General features: G+C 41.2%; 1 protein-coding gene across 2 annotated transcripts in view; it reads right to left on the bottom strand.

Moving 5' to 3' along the window:
- The window catches only part of LOC111873049 (ras-specific guanine nucleotide-releasing factor 1), a 233,642-nt gene that overhangs the window by 74,024 nt on the left and 139,540 nt on the right, over window positions 1-20,078 (bottom strand). For both annotated transcript variants that reach the window (XM_023867418.2, XM_023867417.2), the window contains exon 3: window positions 2,724-2,830. In XM_023867418.2, the coding sequence (XP_023723186.1) occupies window positions 2,724-2,830 (107 nt within the window). The remainder of the gene's footprint in view (window positions 1-2,723; window positions 2,831-20,078) is intronic.

Genomic DNA, 20,078 nt, shown 5'->3' on the forward strand with positions numbered 1-20,078 from the left:
TGTACCGTTTATATGATTGTGTGATTGATAGGCTAATTAAACTTCCGAATCATTAAGTTAATATAAACAGCAATTAAAACCTGAGTTCCTATTGCATAAACCACTAAGTCCTTGTTTGAGGTGCTCACAGCGGTGATCACGAATAGTACTATCTTCTGGTTTATGACGCCGTATACTTCGATAGAATTTCAACTATGTTTTGAAGGAACGTACTGCCTCAATGTTCAGGGTTGTTGAGTAAATCGAACAAGCAGCCAGCTCTATTGGCACTGCTTGCAACTTGATGATTGCTTGCTTGGTTTACTTTTCGGCGCTGAAAAGAGAAGTGGCAGGTTTCTCCGTAACGTCGATGGACTTGTATTGAACTACACGACGTAACATCCCAGAAGTCAGTATTCTTTAAAATTTTGCTAGCATCTACAGAAGAGCTTCGAACCGCCTTAAATTGTGAATGGCTTCTCTCCTGCCATATGTCGCCCCTTCTATCATTAATCTGTCACTCTACGGACAGTACCTTCAAAAGAAGTTTTAAAGTCTTTAAAAAACATAAGTGAATTGCTTAAGTATGTATAAAATTTAGTTTATATTTTAAACATTATAAGATCTGTAGCGTATATTTAAAATAAACCAAGTCCTATTGTAGTAATTGATATTTATTAGAAAACAGCATTAGAATGTTGTTTTCTTTCCTTTAGTTTATCATCCTTTCTTGTCAAAATGGCGGAAGTACGCAGGTTGTCACCCTTAATTCCTTTCTAAAGAGGTGAAAGTAATTTTCTCTACGACGTTCAACTTTTCAAGACTTAAAAAAATTTTCTTTAGTAGATGGTCTCAAAATATGACATCCATATGAAATGAGAGAATCGTAACTAAGCAGACAAGATATCTAGAACTGATGGAGCTATCCACGCAGAATATAATATTAAATCAAACGCCTCAGCGCATCGGTAATGCGATTTTCTTTAGAGAATATCTCTTGCATGAAATTCAGTATTTTAAAAACTGCTCTTTTTTTCGATTTAGTTATTTAGAATACTGAAAATCCGAAATAATATTTGAGGTTTTCATGGCGTTATGTATTCAGATTGTGACGTATTTATTCATGGACTATTTAACGACGCTTTTAGTAGCTCACATTATATGATTTCAAACTTACGGTCATCATGTTCTAATGATCCAAGACAGTAAGCGCCTTAGACTGCTTGACCATTGTGATCGATAATGAGGTATATAAATCACGAAATTGCTTATCATAAAAATCCCGATTTCCCCAATGATTTCTTCTTTCTTGTATTCAGACAGTTTCTGAGCACTTCTTTATGAGCAAAGGACAACATTTAAAAACCATATAAAACTTGGAAAATGGTGGTTTCATATATCTATATATTGGAGTATAGTTTTTTGTAAAGTAGACGGGGTAATAACAGTTCTCAATCGGAAATAATTAAATTTGGTTGAATAAAATTCTTTGCTGTTAACTTGTTAACGCAATAGCTACAGCGTCACCACGAACGAATAAAAAGAGGAAAATATATCTAGCCGAAACAATACGTGCACTAAAGTTTTTCCTGTCTTTAGAATATTGGTTGAGGGGCTATGCTACAAGCCGGAAGGTTGCGGGTTCAAGTCCCGATGAGGTAATTGAATTTTTTTTAGTTGACCTAATCCTTCCAGCCTCACTAGGCCCTGGGGTTTACTCAGCCTCTAACAGAAATGAGTACCGGGAATTAATTAATTTTCCTGGGGAGTAAAGCGCGGCAGGCGCGTAAGGCTGACAACCTTACCGCCATCTTTGTGCCAATTGTCTAGATAGTGTAGGACCCTCAACGTCTCACAACCCTATGTGCCTTCACGGCCTGGTACAAGGACAGCTTTACTTTTTGCTTCTTAGAATATTCAGTAAATTCTCATATTTGTAAAATATTGCAGCTTTAAATCAATTCTGAAGATAGCAGAATAAGTTAACGATCAATTAACCAAATTAAAGGAAAGATTAATGTTAAAAAATTATCGTCAAATATTCTCACATGCTTCATTTGTGGCTAAGGCCTAGTTAACAGAAGAACATATATTTCGTTTTAATAATATCTGTATTAACAATCAAGTACGTATAATTTAACAAACATATATTTTACAACAATATTGTTTTCACTTTTTTATTTAAGGAAATTTATGGAAAGGCAATCCGTATAGCGACTGGCAACGGGTTGGACGACTGAGGGGTCGGATTTCAAGTCCAGGTAGGTTAAAAATTTTTCTCTTCTCCAAGTCGTCCAGACCGGCTCTGGGGTCCACCCAACCTTATATCCAATGGGTACCGGTGGTTCTTTTCCCGGGGGTAAATCGGTCGGGAAGTGAAGCTGACCGCTCACCTCCAGCTGGTGCCGACGTCAGGAAGATGTGGATCTGTACATCCACTCCCCCATACGTGTTCATGGCGTAGTGCTTAATTAGTCAAGCCCAGAAATAACTTTATGGAAAGGTTGACACACATACACATACATGCAACATCGTGAAAATGCGATACATTCTGGTGTTGCCGTTTTAAGACTTGCGCCACAGTAACATGATCCTAGGGATGAGAAAGCTTGTATCTCATTATGTTACTGAGTTAGAGGTAAACAGAAACTTACAAGAGAGATTCGTGTACGATTCCAAGTTGTTTACAAAACCAAAGCCATCTGAAGTGATGCTAAAGTTTAGTTATTGGATTTGGGAGTTACCTTGCCTCTCTAATAGCTTCTATCCAAGTCTTGCAGTCAGACTCCGTGCTGGCTCGCAGTTCGTACTGGCGCTGGTTTTCTCGCCGATAGGAAATGGCAAAACAATGCTGTAACAAATGGAAACAGATTGTAATTTCGTCCGGAACCTCTCAACAGAGATATGAGAGCAAGGATTAATGGGAAAATGTAGGCCTAAGAGGCAGGGATCAGTTAGGATAACGAAACTGTAATGCTTAAGATTTGCACTCGAGGGGTTTTATTTGGTTCGAATCCTGGGTTGTGAATGAAAACTTCCGTTGTTTTCCCCAGTCTCTCCAGCTAAATACCAGAATATTACTTCCTAGGTGAAGGTGTGGGTTATTTGACTGCGCTGTAAGCAACTGAGATCATATAGCGACGAATAGTAGGGTGATTAATAAATTGGAAAGGATCTGGAAGGAAGAGGTATTATCCAGAATTTGTTTTGAGGGACTGAGTGAATTCACAAAAGAACTCGGGATAGCCAATGTTCTGGAGGAGATTCACAGTAAGCACCTTCGAGATACACAGGTATAAGCCTAGAGTGCTACAGGTATGCACACCTCTTGGTATTACTTTCGAATAGTCCACAATCACCTATTTTGAAATTCTTATTCACTCGCTATTATTATCTTCCTATCTCACGTGACGCTGTAGAGCTTTTGCAGTTGAAACAACGTGATTAAATAATGAGACCAACTACAGAGAGATAATGACCTGTTGTAAGATTACAATACAAGAGCAAAGGATGATGGGATATCGATCCGGAATGTTATCCGCAGAACAACTTAAACCAGATGTTTGTGTTATTTCACGATGCTTTCTCAAGTACAAAGTTTATAATTGTTGCATGGGAAGATGATTCTCAATGATGGTTTATAAACAATGAGTAAGGAAGTGGTCGTGATATTTTTAAGGAGCCAAAGCCAATATATTTTCGGAGGGAGTGCTAAAACCCGGGAAAGCGAAGTTGAAGAGTACGGGGTTTCCGGGCAGAGATTCTAAGTCCACAATTACAGAACAGAGGGTAGTAGTGGTAACTGTTAAACCGTGACACTCGGTGAAAGACTTGGACAGCCAGTACTTAGAAGATGAAGGAGGATATATCAAGGCAGTGCGAGGTTGGCTCTTAAGGACGGACACAAGCCGTCAGGATATGAGTTACATCCAGTTAAGTTTCGAGCTTTGGTATCAGCAATCTTGAATCTTGAGGTAATATTGAGAGAGATGGGGGGGAGGGAGTAAGTTAGATGAAAAGGTAAAATTATGCATGTAACAGGCTGTTGAGGCCCATAGGTTTGTGAGACGTCGAAGCTCACAGAGGGCGGTGAGGTTCTCAGCCTTATGTGCTGATCGCTCTTAACCCCCAGGAAGAATCCTGGTACTAATTTATGTTAGGTGCTGAGTGGACCCTAGGGCTATAGTGCGGCTGGAAGGATTAGTTGAATTAAAAAATCCAATGACTTCATCGGGAATGGAACCCGCGAACTTCTGGGTTGTAGCATATTGTCTCAACTAATTAAGCTACCGCGTGTGCCAGTAAATTAGATAATCACGCAAATAAAAGATAAAAAGTGTCATAATTAGTATTTTGAAGCAATATTTACTGAAGTCAAGTAAACATACACACGGATCGCGGCCATAGGAGATGTGTAGGCCCCTATCAGTTTCAACGGAAATCCTCGTTGTAAGCGATGCCCTAGGAGATATTATGTTACTGAGTGAATACAGGTCTCAGGCATGTAGTGACCTATGTGCTATGTCTGGCATGTTCCTCTGAAACACTAATATCTACCTTTCAGATTACACGGTGTTACAACACAGAAGACCACAAAATGAATATTCGCTCTTCTGAAAACCCAAATTCACGTATATTATTAAATATGATGTGTACTATGAGGATTTGATTTGTTTCATTCTGGTCCGTCACACTAACAATTACAAAGACAAAAATAAAACTTAAATAGTCACATTAGACGGTGTTATTTTTGTCTTTGTGCTGTGAGGATTTTCAAAAGTGCCAATGAGGGAAATTTTTGAGGACAGTACTGAATGATATGTGAACAAATGCCTAATAATAACAATAGAAAATATTATGTCCATAATATATCTAAGAGTGCAGTAAGTTCAAAGTGCAAGCAAACTGTCTGCACACAACTTCTCCCTTCTCAGGATCTATCAAAGATCAGCAATAGCGCCATAATTACTTGTTACGATTTGTAAGATTTCAATAAATACAATTACTAAACCAAAATCCTGTGTCAAGTCACTAAACACGTGACAATATATATATATATATCTGTGTGTGTGTCAGAATTTTAGTGAGAAAAGTGTCTGACCCATGTCAATGCTAATAACATCGTCATTAAAGTCGTCTGTCTTGGATATTCTTCTGTAACGTATATTTCTTGCTCCTCAGTTCGCTATTTTGAGCCCTAATCTTATTTTCCTTCCTAAAGAAACCCGGATTATGGTATTATCATGTCCGTGGCTGTGCCTTGGAAAATAAAGTTGTTAAATTGAGTTAGCTAAACCACTTTTATAAAGTTAGAAACAATTAAGCCATGTGACTCCGGAAGTAATTTTATACATATACAGATTTATTTAAGCACTCGATTCCAGTATCCACCCCTTGCCAAAGGAGCTGGGATAGCTCAGTCAGTATAGCGACTGGTTAGGAGCCGGACAGCCTAGGGATCGGAGTTCGAGTAGCGGTAAGAACAAGATTTTTTTTTTTTCATTTTCAAGTCTTCGACGTGGCCGCGCCATAACCCAAGCGGTTAGTCGCTGGCTTCCAATCGCGGCGGCCCGCTTCGATCCCGGGTATGGCCAAATGGGATTTGTGGTGGATAAAGTGGCGCTGGGGCAGGTTTTCTCCGAGTACTTCGGTTTCCCCTGCCAATCTTTATTCCAGCAATTGCTCCACAGTCACCCTCACCTATCATCTGGGGCTGGTACAATAGGCCAGAAGTGGCCGCAGTACAAGGGACTTAGTTAGTTAGTTAGTTAGTTAGTTAGTTAGTTAGTTGTTAGTTAGTTAGTTAGAGAGGGTGGGTTTCCCCATGCACAGCGACCAGTTTGATCTATTGTGCTTCCCTGCTCCTGATGGTGCGTACCATCAGTCCCGCCGAGCAAGCGAGTTCGGTCACTTGCTTAGCGGTGTCTATAATGCTTCCCCCATCTATCAGAGGCCTTAGAGACTATTGTTGGGCGGGAAACATCCTGGAATTTGGCTCAGTGATCCCCTTTGGGGATATGAGCTTCTTTTACGTGCCGTAAAGTTACGACACGGGGCACATAGCTTAAAGTCCCTCCCGGAGGACTTTTTCCCTGAATTTTTCCGCCCTTCAAAATTCGACGACCTCCGCCGGGTATTTGAACCCGCGTACCACGAGTCATGAGGTGGGAACGTTACCTCTAGACTACGGAGGCCGCTTACAAGGGACTTAGTCCCACCCCACTAACAATTTTAAAAATATATAGGTGTTTCGGAAATACTTGCTGCTTTCATCTTCAGGATCTAATTGACGAGGGTTCATGCTTTGGCTCAGCAAACAGAGAAGGAAAGAGTGAGCACTCGTGTCTAGTGTGGACCGATGAGCTGATATAAATTTTATTACAAATCAAAATACTATCAAAACAGCCCCTAATCTCCCTATTCACAATACTTTCTTTGGTCTTGAAGATGGAAGCAGCTTGGACATCCAAAATGCCGGCGACGTTTCCCTCACTGGTAAAAAAAAATAAGAAAACTAAGAGCAAAATCAACATCACCGTTGAACTATGGTAAGGAAATCAACCGGTAAATTGAGCGATTGTTCTAAAAGACAGTAGGAAATCAATGTCTTTGAAGTCGACTTAGGAGAAGCAGATAAGAGCATAAGGATACTATGTTTGCTCTTCCGACAATACAGTTTCGCTGATAAATGAACTAATGGATTTAAAGTCTATTCTTCAGCACTGGACATTCTTGACTGTTAGTAAGTTAAACAGACTAAACTTAAATCAGAATTCAAAACGAAATGCAACCTAACCTAGTGGAACAAATTTCTTGGTACGCACAGAGTATTTTTTCAGCACCAGATCTAATTCCTATGAATTCATTCATTAATGTGCTTCGATCAATTCAGTTGAATAGACTCTTCCCTAAAGTCAACAAATGAAGCAAATAAAATCAGAACTTAAATGCTAAAGAACTCCGTGACCTCTAGTCCGCAAGCGAACTATACCGACCGAGCAACCGCCGCTATTCGGCGAAGTCAGTACCAACTTTAGCGGATAGAGGGTGTCGCGTGGTCAGTGCAACGGATCCCCACAGCCGTTAATCTCGGTTTTCTAGACCGCAGCCGCTACTTTTCCATTTAGAAAAGGCCAAATTATCCTTGTGCTTACTTAATTAAGCAATATGCCATAAAGACATATGGAGGAGTGGAGAGGTACACCTCCAACACTCTTCACCTCGGCACTAGATGGACGTAAGTGCTCAGCTTCACGCTCTGGCCTCTTTACCCCCTGGGAAATTTCCCTCGGTGCGCGTTGGATAGGAAGCTGGGTGGGGCCCAGTGCCGGTATGGAAATTTTAGAGAAGAGAGATATTTTGCCCCTAACGGGATTCGAACTCAGTCGTCCATCTCGTAGCCCGTCGCTATACTGACTGAAATATTAAACTGGTTAAAAACAACGTAGCTAATTTTTTTCATGGCATAATTCCCTCTACTGTAGACACAATAGTTACCCTGCCATTACCTGGTTTTCTGAATTGATTAACAGCATTTTCTGCATAACCGACATATTGATTATACCGCAGTGAGCGGTTTCCAGAACCTCGTCTGTGGAAAGGCGTGCGACAGAATGGCGAGGTGGCACCAATATGAGAGAAAATCCGTATTGGACACCTTATCCTGTCATACACCTCGACCGACTAATATGCTGAGAACACCATTTCTGGTGAATCAAGACTTGCGTGCGAGCAAGTTTCTGTGGCTGAATTAGGCTTTAAGTTATGAGAGAGTTAGTAAATAGGTCACAAATGTATATATAACGTAAAACATGTGATATCAGAACAAAACATACATTTCTAGACATATCCTGCGCCTACATTAATACATTTGTCCTATCGCTTTACTAGTGTGTCGATAGTTGTTTGAGCCACTTCCACACAAGATCGGGCATAACCTGTGACTCTCGAACATCACTGAGAGAATTTCTCGACCCAGTTGTGAACCACTTTACGCGACAAACACTTCTCACCCTAAATTAGAAACATTTCTTTATGAATACCCCTTGCATCGAGTCCTTTTGCCTATCAAAAATGAACAACAGAACGCTGCTCTTCGGTAGAAAAATCCTCAAGCATGGTAGCCATTTTGACTACTGAAACCAGCATCTGAACATGCTCATGCTCGTCTGCTACCTAAATTCTCATGAAGCTGGACTGTGCTGCTACCTAGTGATACACATAGAAAACCTATTACATTCATTACAGCTGTTTTACTTCCATTTGTGACCTGTTTACTGATTCTCCCTCGTATTTACGTGAGCAGTCGTCAAAATGCGTTCACTTAGGATAGTCGACGCTTCTCAGTTTCGAACTAGATATTCTGTGTCTAGGGAACAAGACAGCTATGTGAGGGTGAGCAGATAACTAGATGATATAGTGAGTGCTTTGTTGCGAAAGTCAATGTGTGAATGGGTGATTAAATAATAGTTCGAAAAAACTTCATATTATCATGTGTATGAGTGTGACTGATAATCGGATTTACTGAATTCTGATACAGCGCGTGACTACACCTCACATTTCACTATTACACACGGACATAATATTGTCCACAGACACATCTTCACTAGCCATTGCTTAGTAACAGCTTCGAACAGTGGACGTTCCCCTTCCTCTGTGTTTCATAACTGTCCCCGGCCTCAGTTCCAAAGTCTCACAGCGACTGAGACTCAGCAGTCCTCTAACTCACTCCATTCCACTAACTTCACTTCACCGACTCTCCTGCTTATAACATCTCGGCACGTACCGCGTAGAAAACACCGTTCATATGTTGCATTCGCGTCTGTTGTGATGCCCACGTGATCGCTACTCAGCAATTTCCTAATAACGCCAGTTGTTCAAAAAGCCATTACTTAGCAACGGCTGTTGTATAGCTGCTTATTTCGCGGTCGTTGCCTAGCAACAGGTTTACATGCCATAATATTTATAATTAAAATGGTTCACAGCTGCTCTATCATTTTTCGAAAAAAGAATCAGACTGAAGAATAAAATATCCTAATAAGTGACCACCTGTGATAAATAGCGACAACTTCACAATAGCCTACCACTAATAACAAAGCACATTTTATCTTTTTACTGCTCTATAACTTGGCTGTGAAACACAAGCCTTAAAATAATGTTTGCTTTTTATTAGCAGCGGCGCATAAGCTGGCGAATTAATATCAGGCGCGTAACAGACGTTAAGCGAGTTCTTTGTGTAGAGTCAATGAAGCTTCCTGAAGTTTTATACAGTGTCAATAGGCTGGAATTACAAAGAGAAGAATAGCAGCAAAATTTCCTGTAGGCAGAAGACAATATTACACTTTAAGGTGTATGGAAGGGTGATTAACCATCTTGCAGACGAGGTGAATATAATGTACAGTACAACGATAGCGTGCGTAGTTCTGGAAATTATTTATACTATTATTAATAGATAGCTTAGTTTCTTGAATTCTTCTGAGTTGATAAATGTGGTCTTCTACGATATGAAGCCATGTAGCATACTCGTATAAATACCGAAGTTTCCGAGTATTCTATATTACATGGCTTCACATCAAGGAAGACGGCATTCTTTACGGTTACGGCTGTGAGAATATCAAAATCTCATACAGTGTTCTCACTTCTCCCTCCGTTATCACGTTCGATAGCTTTGTTAAGATAAGAGCACTATATCTTCAAATTATATTAAAGGAAGAAAGTGATAATTTTATATAAAATGTTAGCACCATTATTGACGCCAAAACGTTTGGAATGCTTTTATGAGATGCAGAGATGACAAGTAATACGTGGAGGCCGCGCCATTGTTCAAGCGGTTAGTTTCTGGCTTCCCACAGCGGCGGCCCGGGTTCGATCCCGGGTCTGGTCAAGTGGAATTTGTGGTGGAAAAATTAGCGTTTGGGCAGGTTTGTCGCTGGCTTTCCACCGCGGCGGCCCGGGTTCGATCCCAGGTCTGGTCAAGTGGAATTTGTGGTGGAAAAATTAGCGTTTGGGCAGGTTTGTCGCTGGCTTTCCACCGCGGCGGCCCGGGTTCGATCCCAGGTCTGGTCAAGTGGAATTTGTGGTGGAAAAATTAGCGTTTGGGCAGGTTTGTCGCTGGCTTTCCACCGCGGCGGCCCGGGTTCGATCCCAGGTCTGGTCAAGTGGAATTTGTGGTGGAAAAATTAGCGTTTGGGCAGGTTTGTCGCTGGCTTTCCACCGCGGCGGCCCGGGTTCGATCCCAGGTCTGGTCAAGTGGAATTTGTGGTGGAAAAATTAGCGTTTGGGCAGGTTTGTCGCTGGCTTTCCACCGCGGCGGCCCGGGTTCGATCCCAGGTCTGGTCAAGTGGAATTTGTGGTGGACAAATTAGCGCTGGGGCAGGTTTTCGCCAAGTACTTTGGTTTCCCCTGCCAATCTCCATCCCATCAAATTCTCCATCATCATAATCACCCTGGGCAGGTACAATAGGTCAATGAGTGGCCGACGTGCCGAGTGGACCCAGCTGGAGTCCACCCCCCACTATGCGAATTTTAAGTAATATACGTAATTCTAAGGAAAGATAAAACAATAGAATTTTTAAATGGTTCTGCCGATGGTGTGGATTTTGGGATTTTTTTCCATCGTCCGGAATTTTAAAAATTAGGGAACAGAAATTTCCGGAAACTGGATCTACTTCCGTCCTCAGGTGAGGTGGGAAACACCTAATGTTTTGGGTCCTTTAGGAAGAGCTAACATCAATCACTGGACAACGTGAACAGCAGGTACAGGAAATACAAGGAATCGGCTCATGTGCCACTCTTAACCAATCTGACGAGCCGAACGAGTTTGGACATTTCTCCCACATGGGATCCCCCTATCAGCAATGAGGTTAGAAACTCAGAAGGAAAATCAGTATGATTTCATATATTCTTCGTGGGCGTCTACAAGATTTTCACGAGGGTTCAGCTTCCATTCCACAGAAGGCGCTAGCTGCAACCAAAAAAATTGTTTCAAAGAATTATTCAATTAAATCTATGCATTGGTTTTCAGGAAATTAGTTTCTTGCATAAAATTTCCATCTTCTCTTTTTGCTTTCAGGTCTGTGCATGTTTATCGCAATTTTTATTGTACATTTTTCTTGTTATCTCCCGCTGACAAAGCCTGGTGTCAGGTATATATATAGCTGTAGTTATACTGACATGCCATCATAACATGTCTCCTTAAAAACTATGAAGGTATTATAACATATAATATTTAAAGTATATCGTAAAAATAAATGATTTACATACTATAAAACAGTAACTGTACAATTTCTATCAATATTTCCGAATCAAATCAGCATATCCTGGGAAAAAGTTCGTCCTAAGTATGGACACGGAAGGCGGAGCTGCAGTAATCCTTTTAGCATGCTCTAAATCGATTACAACGGACCTCCGATTACGTATTTAACAACCGGACGCTTTTCAACCTCAGTCACGCGTCATTTTCTTAATTGGATTCCGTCAAATTTCCGGAAATGAATGACCCAGCCGTCGTCAAACTGTGTTACTTTGCCAACATATGTTTCTCTTCCGGCATCTATGGTTCTATTGAGTCTGAACTGCATCAGCTCTTTCTGGGGGCTCTAATATTTGAAGAATATTATCTTCTTGCGTTGCAACGCCGTGCAGTCGGACTTATATCCCAGAAAAACGTACTCTTCATTATGACCGCTAAGAGAACCTCACAGAACGAGATGCAGCAATCAGCTTCATGTGGTTTCTTGGCTTCCTCCTCAGTATAAAGATGGAGGAGACATATTTCCGTGAAACGTCGGTTGATATTCAGTGGATTGCAAAGCATCATGTCCCAGAAGCTAGAACTCTTCAAGAAATAAATAAACTGCGTTTGTAAAATGCGTGGACATTTCCTCTCTGTTTTGTTTTATGGACATTCCTAAAGTCGTGGCTGACATAGATGAAATTATCGACCGGACCAATAGAGTGGCACATGAAATGTGAACTGAATGGTTCAGAGAACACTCCTGAGGGAACCACTGACGTCAGCATAACAGTAAGCTAACCGAACATTAATTGGATGCTTCTGATGGCTTGGCCGTGTGAATCAGAACAATGTTAAACGCTGTAAAGCACCATTTTCGAAGACATAACGCCGTGTTGTCCAGCAGGACTTTACCAACGTTTCGGAGGGACGTAATGCCTCCATCTTCAAGGTCGATGATGAGTAAATTTTCTGCTTGATTCTTGCTCTTTGCCTAGCATATCTCCGAGTCTGAAGATAGAGGCAATAGGTTCTTCCGAAACGTCGGTGAACGTGTATGGGACTACACGCTGTCACGTCCTACGAAATAGTAATATTCGCAATCATTGTGAGAAACCAAAAAGAAACAATATGTTATATTCATAGCTACCAGTTCTTAAGGTATGCATCACTCCAGTACACATCTGCCTGTGAAACTGTAGTGTCATGGCTACCACGTCTGCTTCGGATTTTGCGAATACGTGGCTTATGGACAAACTAACCTGTCTGTTTTACTTGGTGACTTCCTTCGGTTACTTCAAGTTAACAGTATTAGATTACATTAAAACTGGCCACATCCGATCCATGTGAAGTGCTCTCGAATTAAAGATTTCTTATTATCTCTTATTCGATGCTACCTCATCTATTCGGTTGAGAAAGCTTCATTAAACAAATAAATGGAAATTTATCGGAGTTTATTTTCAGTAAGCAACGTCGGTATTACTTGAGACTTCCGATCTGTGTCTGGAACAACACGCGGCTTTGTTGTTGTGCACTGTGTAGCATTGTGTAGCTTGCACTGCTAATGGAAACGAAGCATGTAAAGTTATGACGGAAATCAGTTACAGACCAGAGGCCAAAAGAATTATGGCCATATCACTATTTTTAATCTTTCCAAGAGGGGGTTTAGGGTGCTGAAATGGGGGAAACGCTGTGCCATAGCTCAGATGGTTAGTACCCCTCTTCTCAGTTTAGAAGCTCGAGTTCAATTCCAAAGCACTTCATTTGGGATTTATGGTGGTCAAAAAGCGTTGGGGAAGGTTTTCTTCCGAGTTACTCGACTTTCCTCCACTAGTTATCATCATTCTAATGCCGCATTCTTTCATCTATCATCCAGATATGATACAAAAGGCCCGTTTGGGGCCTAAGTGTCATAGGACTCAGAGTCGCCCGACCTCAAAGTAAAAATAAAATGGGGGAATTTCAAAATGCACGATCTTCATAACAAATGTGATTTAGTCTTTTACGTTAAGTGTTGTTGTCAGTATGTGAGTAAGAGGATGGACGCACGGACGGACAGGTGATTAATAAACCATAAGAAAATGAACTTATTTCAAGTTTTACTACTACTTTACAGCATTCAGGATTCGTTTGCCTCAATTTTAACTAATACCTTTCAAGTGCTTCTCGAACATGTACACAAGAACATGGCTGCACCTCCTTAAGATATCAGATTTACATTTCATATCTTATCTCTTGTTTCTAGTCTCAAGTGGTTAGTATTTGGTTGAATCAGGCAAATAACAACAAAAATAGTTACATCCGAGAAAACAGAAACCGAGGAGAGATAAAAATTGACAAAGAACTACAGCTGGACCGGCCGAAGAATCCTCGCAGGCAGTGGGGATAAGATTTTCTAAGAGGGGAGGGTCTGTTCCCCCACTGTATCACCCCTCCTAGTCTCTCTACTGTCGCTTCTCGCCTAAAGCTATAGAAGAAGCAACACAAGAATAAGAGTGGGGGTAAATTAAGAGGAGGGCAAGAAGAGAAAGTAGGCGAAGTGGGGGACGATCCATGAGAATTCTTTGTCTGGCTCCGATATAGAGGAAACTATGCGATCCTTCATAATGAGTACTCTTCAACTGCAGTTACAATGATTGAATCAAAACAATTTAAACAAGCGGAACATGTGGCACAAAGAGGGAATTATAAAACGTACAAAAGGTTTCTTTTGACAGCGTGAAGGGTAGAGATGTAGATATAAATTGGAGGATAATATTTGCAACGGATTTTAGAAAAATAATGGGGTTGATTTATACTGGCTCAGTCTCGAACATGGACCACAAGGGCGAACTTAAGTGGAAAATGCGACGAATTTCTGGGTTCCATAAAAATGAAAGATCTCTTGAGTAGCTAAATAACTTTTAACTTTTGAAGGAAGGTTATGTATTATGAATGAAGCTAAAGGTAGGCAAATTTACTTAGGCGATAATACTGAAAACTGACGCTCCATGTTAGAGGTTACTCTATTTCTGGGATTTCACGATTTCACGGATACGAAGTTAAAGCTTTGAACCATGCCGCATCTATCGTCACTGTGCCCCATCCAATCTCTCTTAAAAAATAAAGTTATCCCTGTAACAGGCTATGAAGGCCCATAGAGTTGTGAGACGTTGAGGCCCGCACATTATCTAGACAATCGGCTCACAGATGGCGGTAAGGTTGCCAGCCTTACTCGCCGGCCGCCCTTTACCCCCCAGGACAATTATTTAATTTATTCCTGGTACTCATTTCTGTTAGAGGGGGAGTGAACCCCAGGGCCATAGTGCGACTGGAAGGATTAGGTCAATTGAAAAGAAAAATCCAATGACCTCATCTCTCTTATACTTGAATAAATCTGAAATACCCTTCAATCATAAAGAAAGAACCAAGTTCCTGTCCCTTACTTGGCTTGCTCTTCGATTCGGAAGATGGAGAAAAATCGATGGACTTCTACCGGACTATACGGCGTTACATCCCACAAGATATTGCTCTTAATAAACCCAGTGTTTACTGTAATTACACATACGTGTGTATAGCTTTATCTTGCTTAATGTTTCAATTGTGGGCACAGATTAGGTTTCATAATTTCCGTCGCTTTTCATTTTGCAGGAAATGTTTTATGTGACGCACAGGTAACCCTGGCAACGTCATGCGTGAGCATCTGTCGCAAAAATGAAAAAAAAAGGGATTATTTTTCTTCTGCGTTTTGTTAATAGATGGGGGAAAATAGCGAGAGATTACAATACTGTGACTCCTCTGACGTCACTAATTCTTTCTATTTACGTTGCATAACAGAAACGTTGCTATAAAGTTCACAGATTAATTGGTATAAACCATAATAAATTACACTTTCGAGTACCAAGGAAGATAGCTCCTGCGGCGAAACTTCTGGACCTGTATTTTGCTCCATTCGAATATTGGCAGGGTCATCGCCCATCCTGGTTTAGGTTTCGTTTTTCTCCTGAGTCCATTTTGAAAATTGTACCTTAAAATATGTCATTTCCGCATCCTTCCAGAACCATTAAAATTAATTATTCACTGTCATCCAATCATTGACCGCCTCTGTGGTCCAGTGCTAAGAGTTCCCGCCCACAGATCCAGAAGTCCGGGGTTCGATTCCCGGCATAACCAGAGTTTCTGAGAAGTTGTGGGTCTGGAACGGGGTCCACTCAGCCTCGTGGGAATAACTGAGGAGCTATTTAAAGGAAATAGCGCCTCCGGTCTAGCAAACCGAAGTTTAAAGGCCGTGGGAATTCGTTGCGCTGACCACGCGACAGCCTCTATCCGCTACAGTTGACATTAAATTCGTCGACAAACGGCGGTTGCTCGGTCGGTATATTTCGCTTGCGGACTACTAGCCACGGAATTTGTCATCCAATCATTTGACACTATGGTCAGAGCTATTGACAGCGTCGTTAATAGACTACAGACATGATGATTTATGATTCGTTTGATTCAGACTTTACGACCCCCGAAAGAAAGAGCGATAGAAAGGAAGAAGAAAAACGAGAGACAGCAAGATGCAAGTAAGAAATTTGTGAAAGAAAGGAAGAAATTGAAAGAACTAAGAAGAGTGACAAGGAATCGAGGCAGAAATAAATAAATACAATATTTTTGCAAGCAATTTCAGAAATCCTATTTCATGTTATTCTCCCATCTCCTCTCTGTTCCTAAGTGTCGCTCTTAAGATGCTCCTCAAAAGAATATTCTCTGTCAATCACGACAGCCATTCTGACGCCGTGTAATTTGGTATGTAGGTTCCTCTGAAACGCTGGTACCTATCTATCAAAATGTACGGCGTCAAATCTGAGAAGACTAAACTCAGTGCGCCATGAGCATCTGAAACCTCACATTTTGTGCATATTTCTCGTGTTCCCACTGCAGTTACATTTCCAGAAAATAGAAGCTTCTCTTCGTTTGAGCCTCCTAAATTTTTAATTCCAGTATCGCCCTTGAAGGGGTGTGATCGGAACTTTATTTTGACTCTATTTTTGTTACCAGATTTTAAAATATTAGCATTTATTTGTCTGTGATTTGAATACATTCGTTATCAATCATTATATTACTGTTCCATCTCAGAGTTCGAGCAAGGGATACACTCAAATTTATATTCTTGTGTGTTTTTAAGGTTTATATTTTTGATCACGTGATTGCACTGCGAGAAATGTCACACATTTATAGGCAAGCTGGTAATCCATGGTTACTTGGCACAGTTTTGTGTTAGTTCAGTTGTAAGGCTGAGGAAAGCCTTGTGAATACTGAAATGTGCAGTGTCATGTGAATTTCAGAATGAGTGAGTAAACTGCAATGCCGAGTGAACAAGGAATACCTCACACCATGTCAGTCAGCGCTCGAAGTGCTTCTTATTAAGCTCGAAGCATTTGCTTAAACGATTTCATTCACAAACAAGAACTGTATTCAGTAATCGTTAGGTTTTCCCCCCAGCAACACTGGAATTATTACCACATCGGTTACTATGGATAAGAAATGCAATTTTATTTCCTTCTTGCGTATGACGTTACTATTCGGGTTACAAGACGTGGTCAATTCTGGGAGTAGCTCCCCAAAGTTCTTGTACTTCTCATCAAGGGGTTGCGGGCGGGGGGGGGCAGCTGCTAGCAGAATACCGAAAGTTGTGGTTGGATATTGTAATTAAAAACAAACACCCATACTCTTGTCGGGATCCGAGTCCAGGGCTTCATTCCCAACTGAGTCTGTTACTGACTTCAAGTGATCTGCTCATGTGCTCGGTAGTTGCTATGGTGTACGCTTACGTTCGAACTAACGAGGCTCTTCTCTGTGGCCGTCAGTCCCGGTGTCGGTGCGGGTAGCCTATCTCGGGTCACGGACGCGCTGCGCCGGATAATTCAGATGCCTGTTGACGTCAGCACAGTACCAGGTGCGTTTCGATCGTTGAGTGGCCGGTCTCACTCGATCCCTCCAACAGGTTGCTCCTGCTCTTAGGGGGAGGAAGAAGAGACATGTGGGGTAAGGGAGGACGTATTATTTTCGAGCATGGGAGTTTATCCAGGACCTGTGAACTGCTCACTGGCCTGGGTCTTCATGAACGAATTTGTTGAGTCACGTTAGAGAATAAATTCTGTGAACTACAGTAGGAAAAGAATATAGAATCAGATATTTTGGGGGTAAGTGTGTTGCTTAAGATAGCGTCTACACGAACGCACAAAATGCGTCCGTTGTGAAGAACGTACTTTATGACGGACGTTGCTGAGGACACCACACAGTTGCAGAATTCGGTGCGTAGTTTCTTTTTTGTCTGCAATGGAGCCAGAAGAAAGCGTAGCATTCGCCTCTCTTGTTTATTTCTACAACGGACGCATTTTGTGCGCTCGTGTAGACCCTGCTTAAATCTGATATGTAATTTAGTTGCCTCCGGGAAAAGGGGTTTAATTTCGTTGAAATAGACTCGGGAAGGAGACGGCGTGAGAGGCTTGTCATACCAACTTGAAACTCGGAAAACACAAGCATCGAAACATGCGTCTTATATTAAAGCTGGTTTTTAAACGACGCTGTCAATATAGAGATTATATTGAGTCGATGATTAATGAATGTGGAACAATTGGTGAAATATAAATACGCAGGGGAAACCCCTCCTAGTATTACTTCGTAGACCACAAATTATGAATGACCTGAGCTGGGACTAAACTGAGCTCGCCGAGGTGGGAAGCCGGAAAAATCTGTGTCAAGATGGTGTTGGTCTTTCTACGGGGATAAACTGCAGAACTTACTGTCAAACCAGAGAGAGGAAGGAAATTATAAAATCTCAGGAGACTTAGGAAAACTGTAAACTTTACGATAACAACACTGTCTGTGTTTCTGGACCTGCCCTAATCGTTCTACAATGAATAAGGGGTGGATTTCCTCCAGCTCCTTAGCTGAGACAAGGGATGTAGAGAGTCTGCCGATTCTAATACTGTTTCACCCTCCCATAATGCAACTGTAACCACTGTCCTTATACTTCTTGCAATATTTCTAACTTCTTCTCACACAGAAGTGAGATGTAACAACACGGTATATTTACAACCTATTACTCACTACATCTCAGCCATTCTACTAGTTATAAAATAATGACTCTCCTCAACCAATCACAAATATCAGAAATGGTGCATGATCAGCATAAGGAGTACTTTCTGAACGTGTTAATCGGCGACGAACTTGGCTAGCGGGTTCCCTCTCATTGGAGATTATAAACTTTATAATACAATCGTGATAATCCATAAATTTGTAACGATTTTGTTCTTAGTAATACTAGTTCAGGTTGCGTCTTGAGAGATATTTGAACATTCTCCTAGAATACAATCCAAAAACTTCTAGATTAGTTCACAATGATGTAAATATTGATCGCACCATTTCGCGTGGCACAAGTCATAGAGTGAAAGATTGGAAACTTTTTAGAGTTCAATGAGGTGTCAGACTGCATAGCTTTCGTAGATAAAAATGGGTATCTTACGACGTTCTCAGTAGCTAGACTACAGTGAGACATATTATAGGAAGACAGATGAATAATGCATTGCAAAGTAGGCAATCGTAAAAAAATCGAGGTTCGAATTTTCCTGAATGGACTGAGAAAACCAAGAGAAAGCTCACTTAGAATACCCGGAGGCTTTGCCGAATTTCAAACCGAGCACCTCCCGAATACAATTCCGAAAGGCAATGTTTCCTTCGGACATACTATGTAAGTAATGATGAAGGTACATAACATTAGACTTCCTTCAGAACAACTGGCAGACTAAATTATTCAAATTCTATGTCTTGACCTCGCTCGCTTCTGTGTTCTGAGCCTTCCTTTGAAGCAGGTAACGAGCTCGGAAGGTTCTCAAACAAGCCTCCCTTCATACATGCTTAATTTGCAGCAAGGTTTGCTCTCCTGTGGCCAAGGCACGCGCCTAGTGGAGGAACACATTCTGGCTGTAACTTAATAAGAATTTAGATGAAGAAGAAGTAGATGCAAAACTGAGAACCTCTTCATCAAGGGGTACGGTAAACATGGAGTTCAAAGTTGAAGGCACCAAACGAGGCGGAAGGGCGCCTTCACACGTCTAAAGTGGCCAGGTCTTACACTGCGGACAGGCACATAATCGAATATAAATTTAACAAGATTTAACGATATGTTAACTTTATGGCACAAAGAAATAATCTTATATTCTGGGATGTTACAACGTGTAGTTTGGTAGCAGCCACCGACGATTCGGAGTAACGTATCGCTTCTATCTTCAGGGACGAAGAGTAATTAGGTAGAGTTCCGTAGATGTTTTGGATAAATGCAGTGCTTCTATTTTCCGGGCTGAAGGCCCCTATTTGCTTCCTGCTTACGACTATTTTTTGCTTGGCTTAACCTTTAACCCTTGAAAATGGAGGCAAAATTTTCCTCCGAAATGTAGGTTGACTTTCAGCGGATGAGGTTATATGCTAGAAGCTATGGGTGTCCATAACCACAGCTGTGAGTACGTCAAATCATGCTTGATTAATACAGTTCTCTCATATTTCGTGCGCGTCTGTAGGAGGGTTATATTTCACCACGCTGTCAGTAGCTTAGACTACAGAGCGTCACATTATGGGATGACAAATGAATGGCGAATTGGGCAGAATCTGGGAAGAAGTGGCCGTGGCCTAAATCATTATACTATCCGGATATATGTTTAGAAGAGACGACAAAAACTACGAAAAACATCTATCTCGATAGACGTTGCTCCGGCCGAGATTCGAACCAAGAACCTCCCTAACACAAGTCTAGAGTGCTGTAGGTATATAAATTATTAATTTGATGAAGTGTGGTTCATTAAGAGGAATATTGGAGCAGAAGCACAATACAGAAGAGCCATTA

This window comes from Cryptotermes secundus, unplaced genomic scaffold (assembly GCF_002891405.2).
Source record: "Cryptotermes secundus unplaced genomic scaffold, Csec_1.0 scaffold4, whole genome shotgun sequence".
NCBI lineage: Eukaryota > Metazoa > Arthropoda > Insecta > Blattodea > Kalotermitidae > Cryptotermes > Cryptotermes secundus.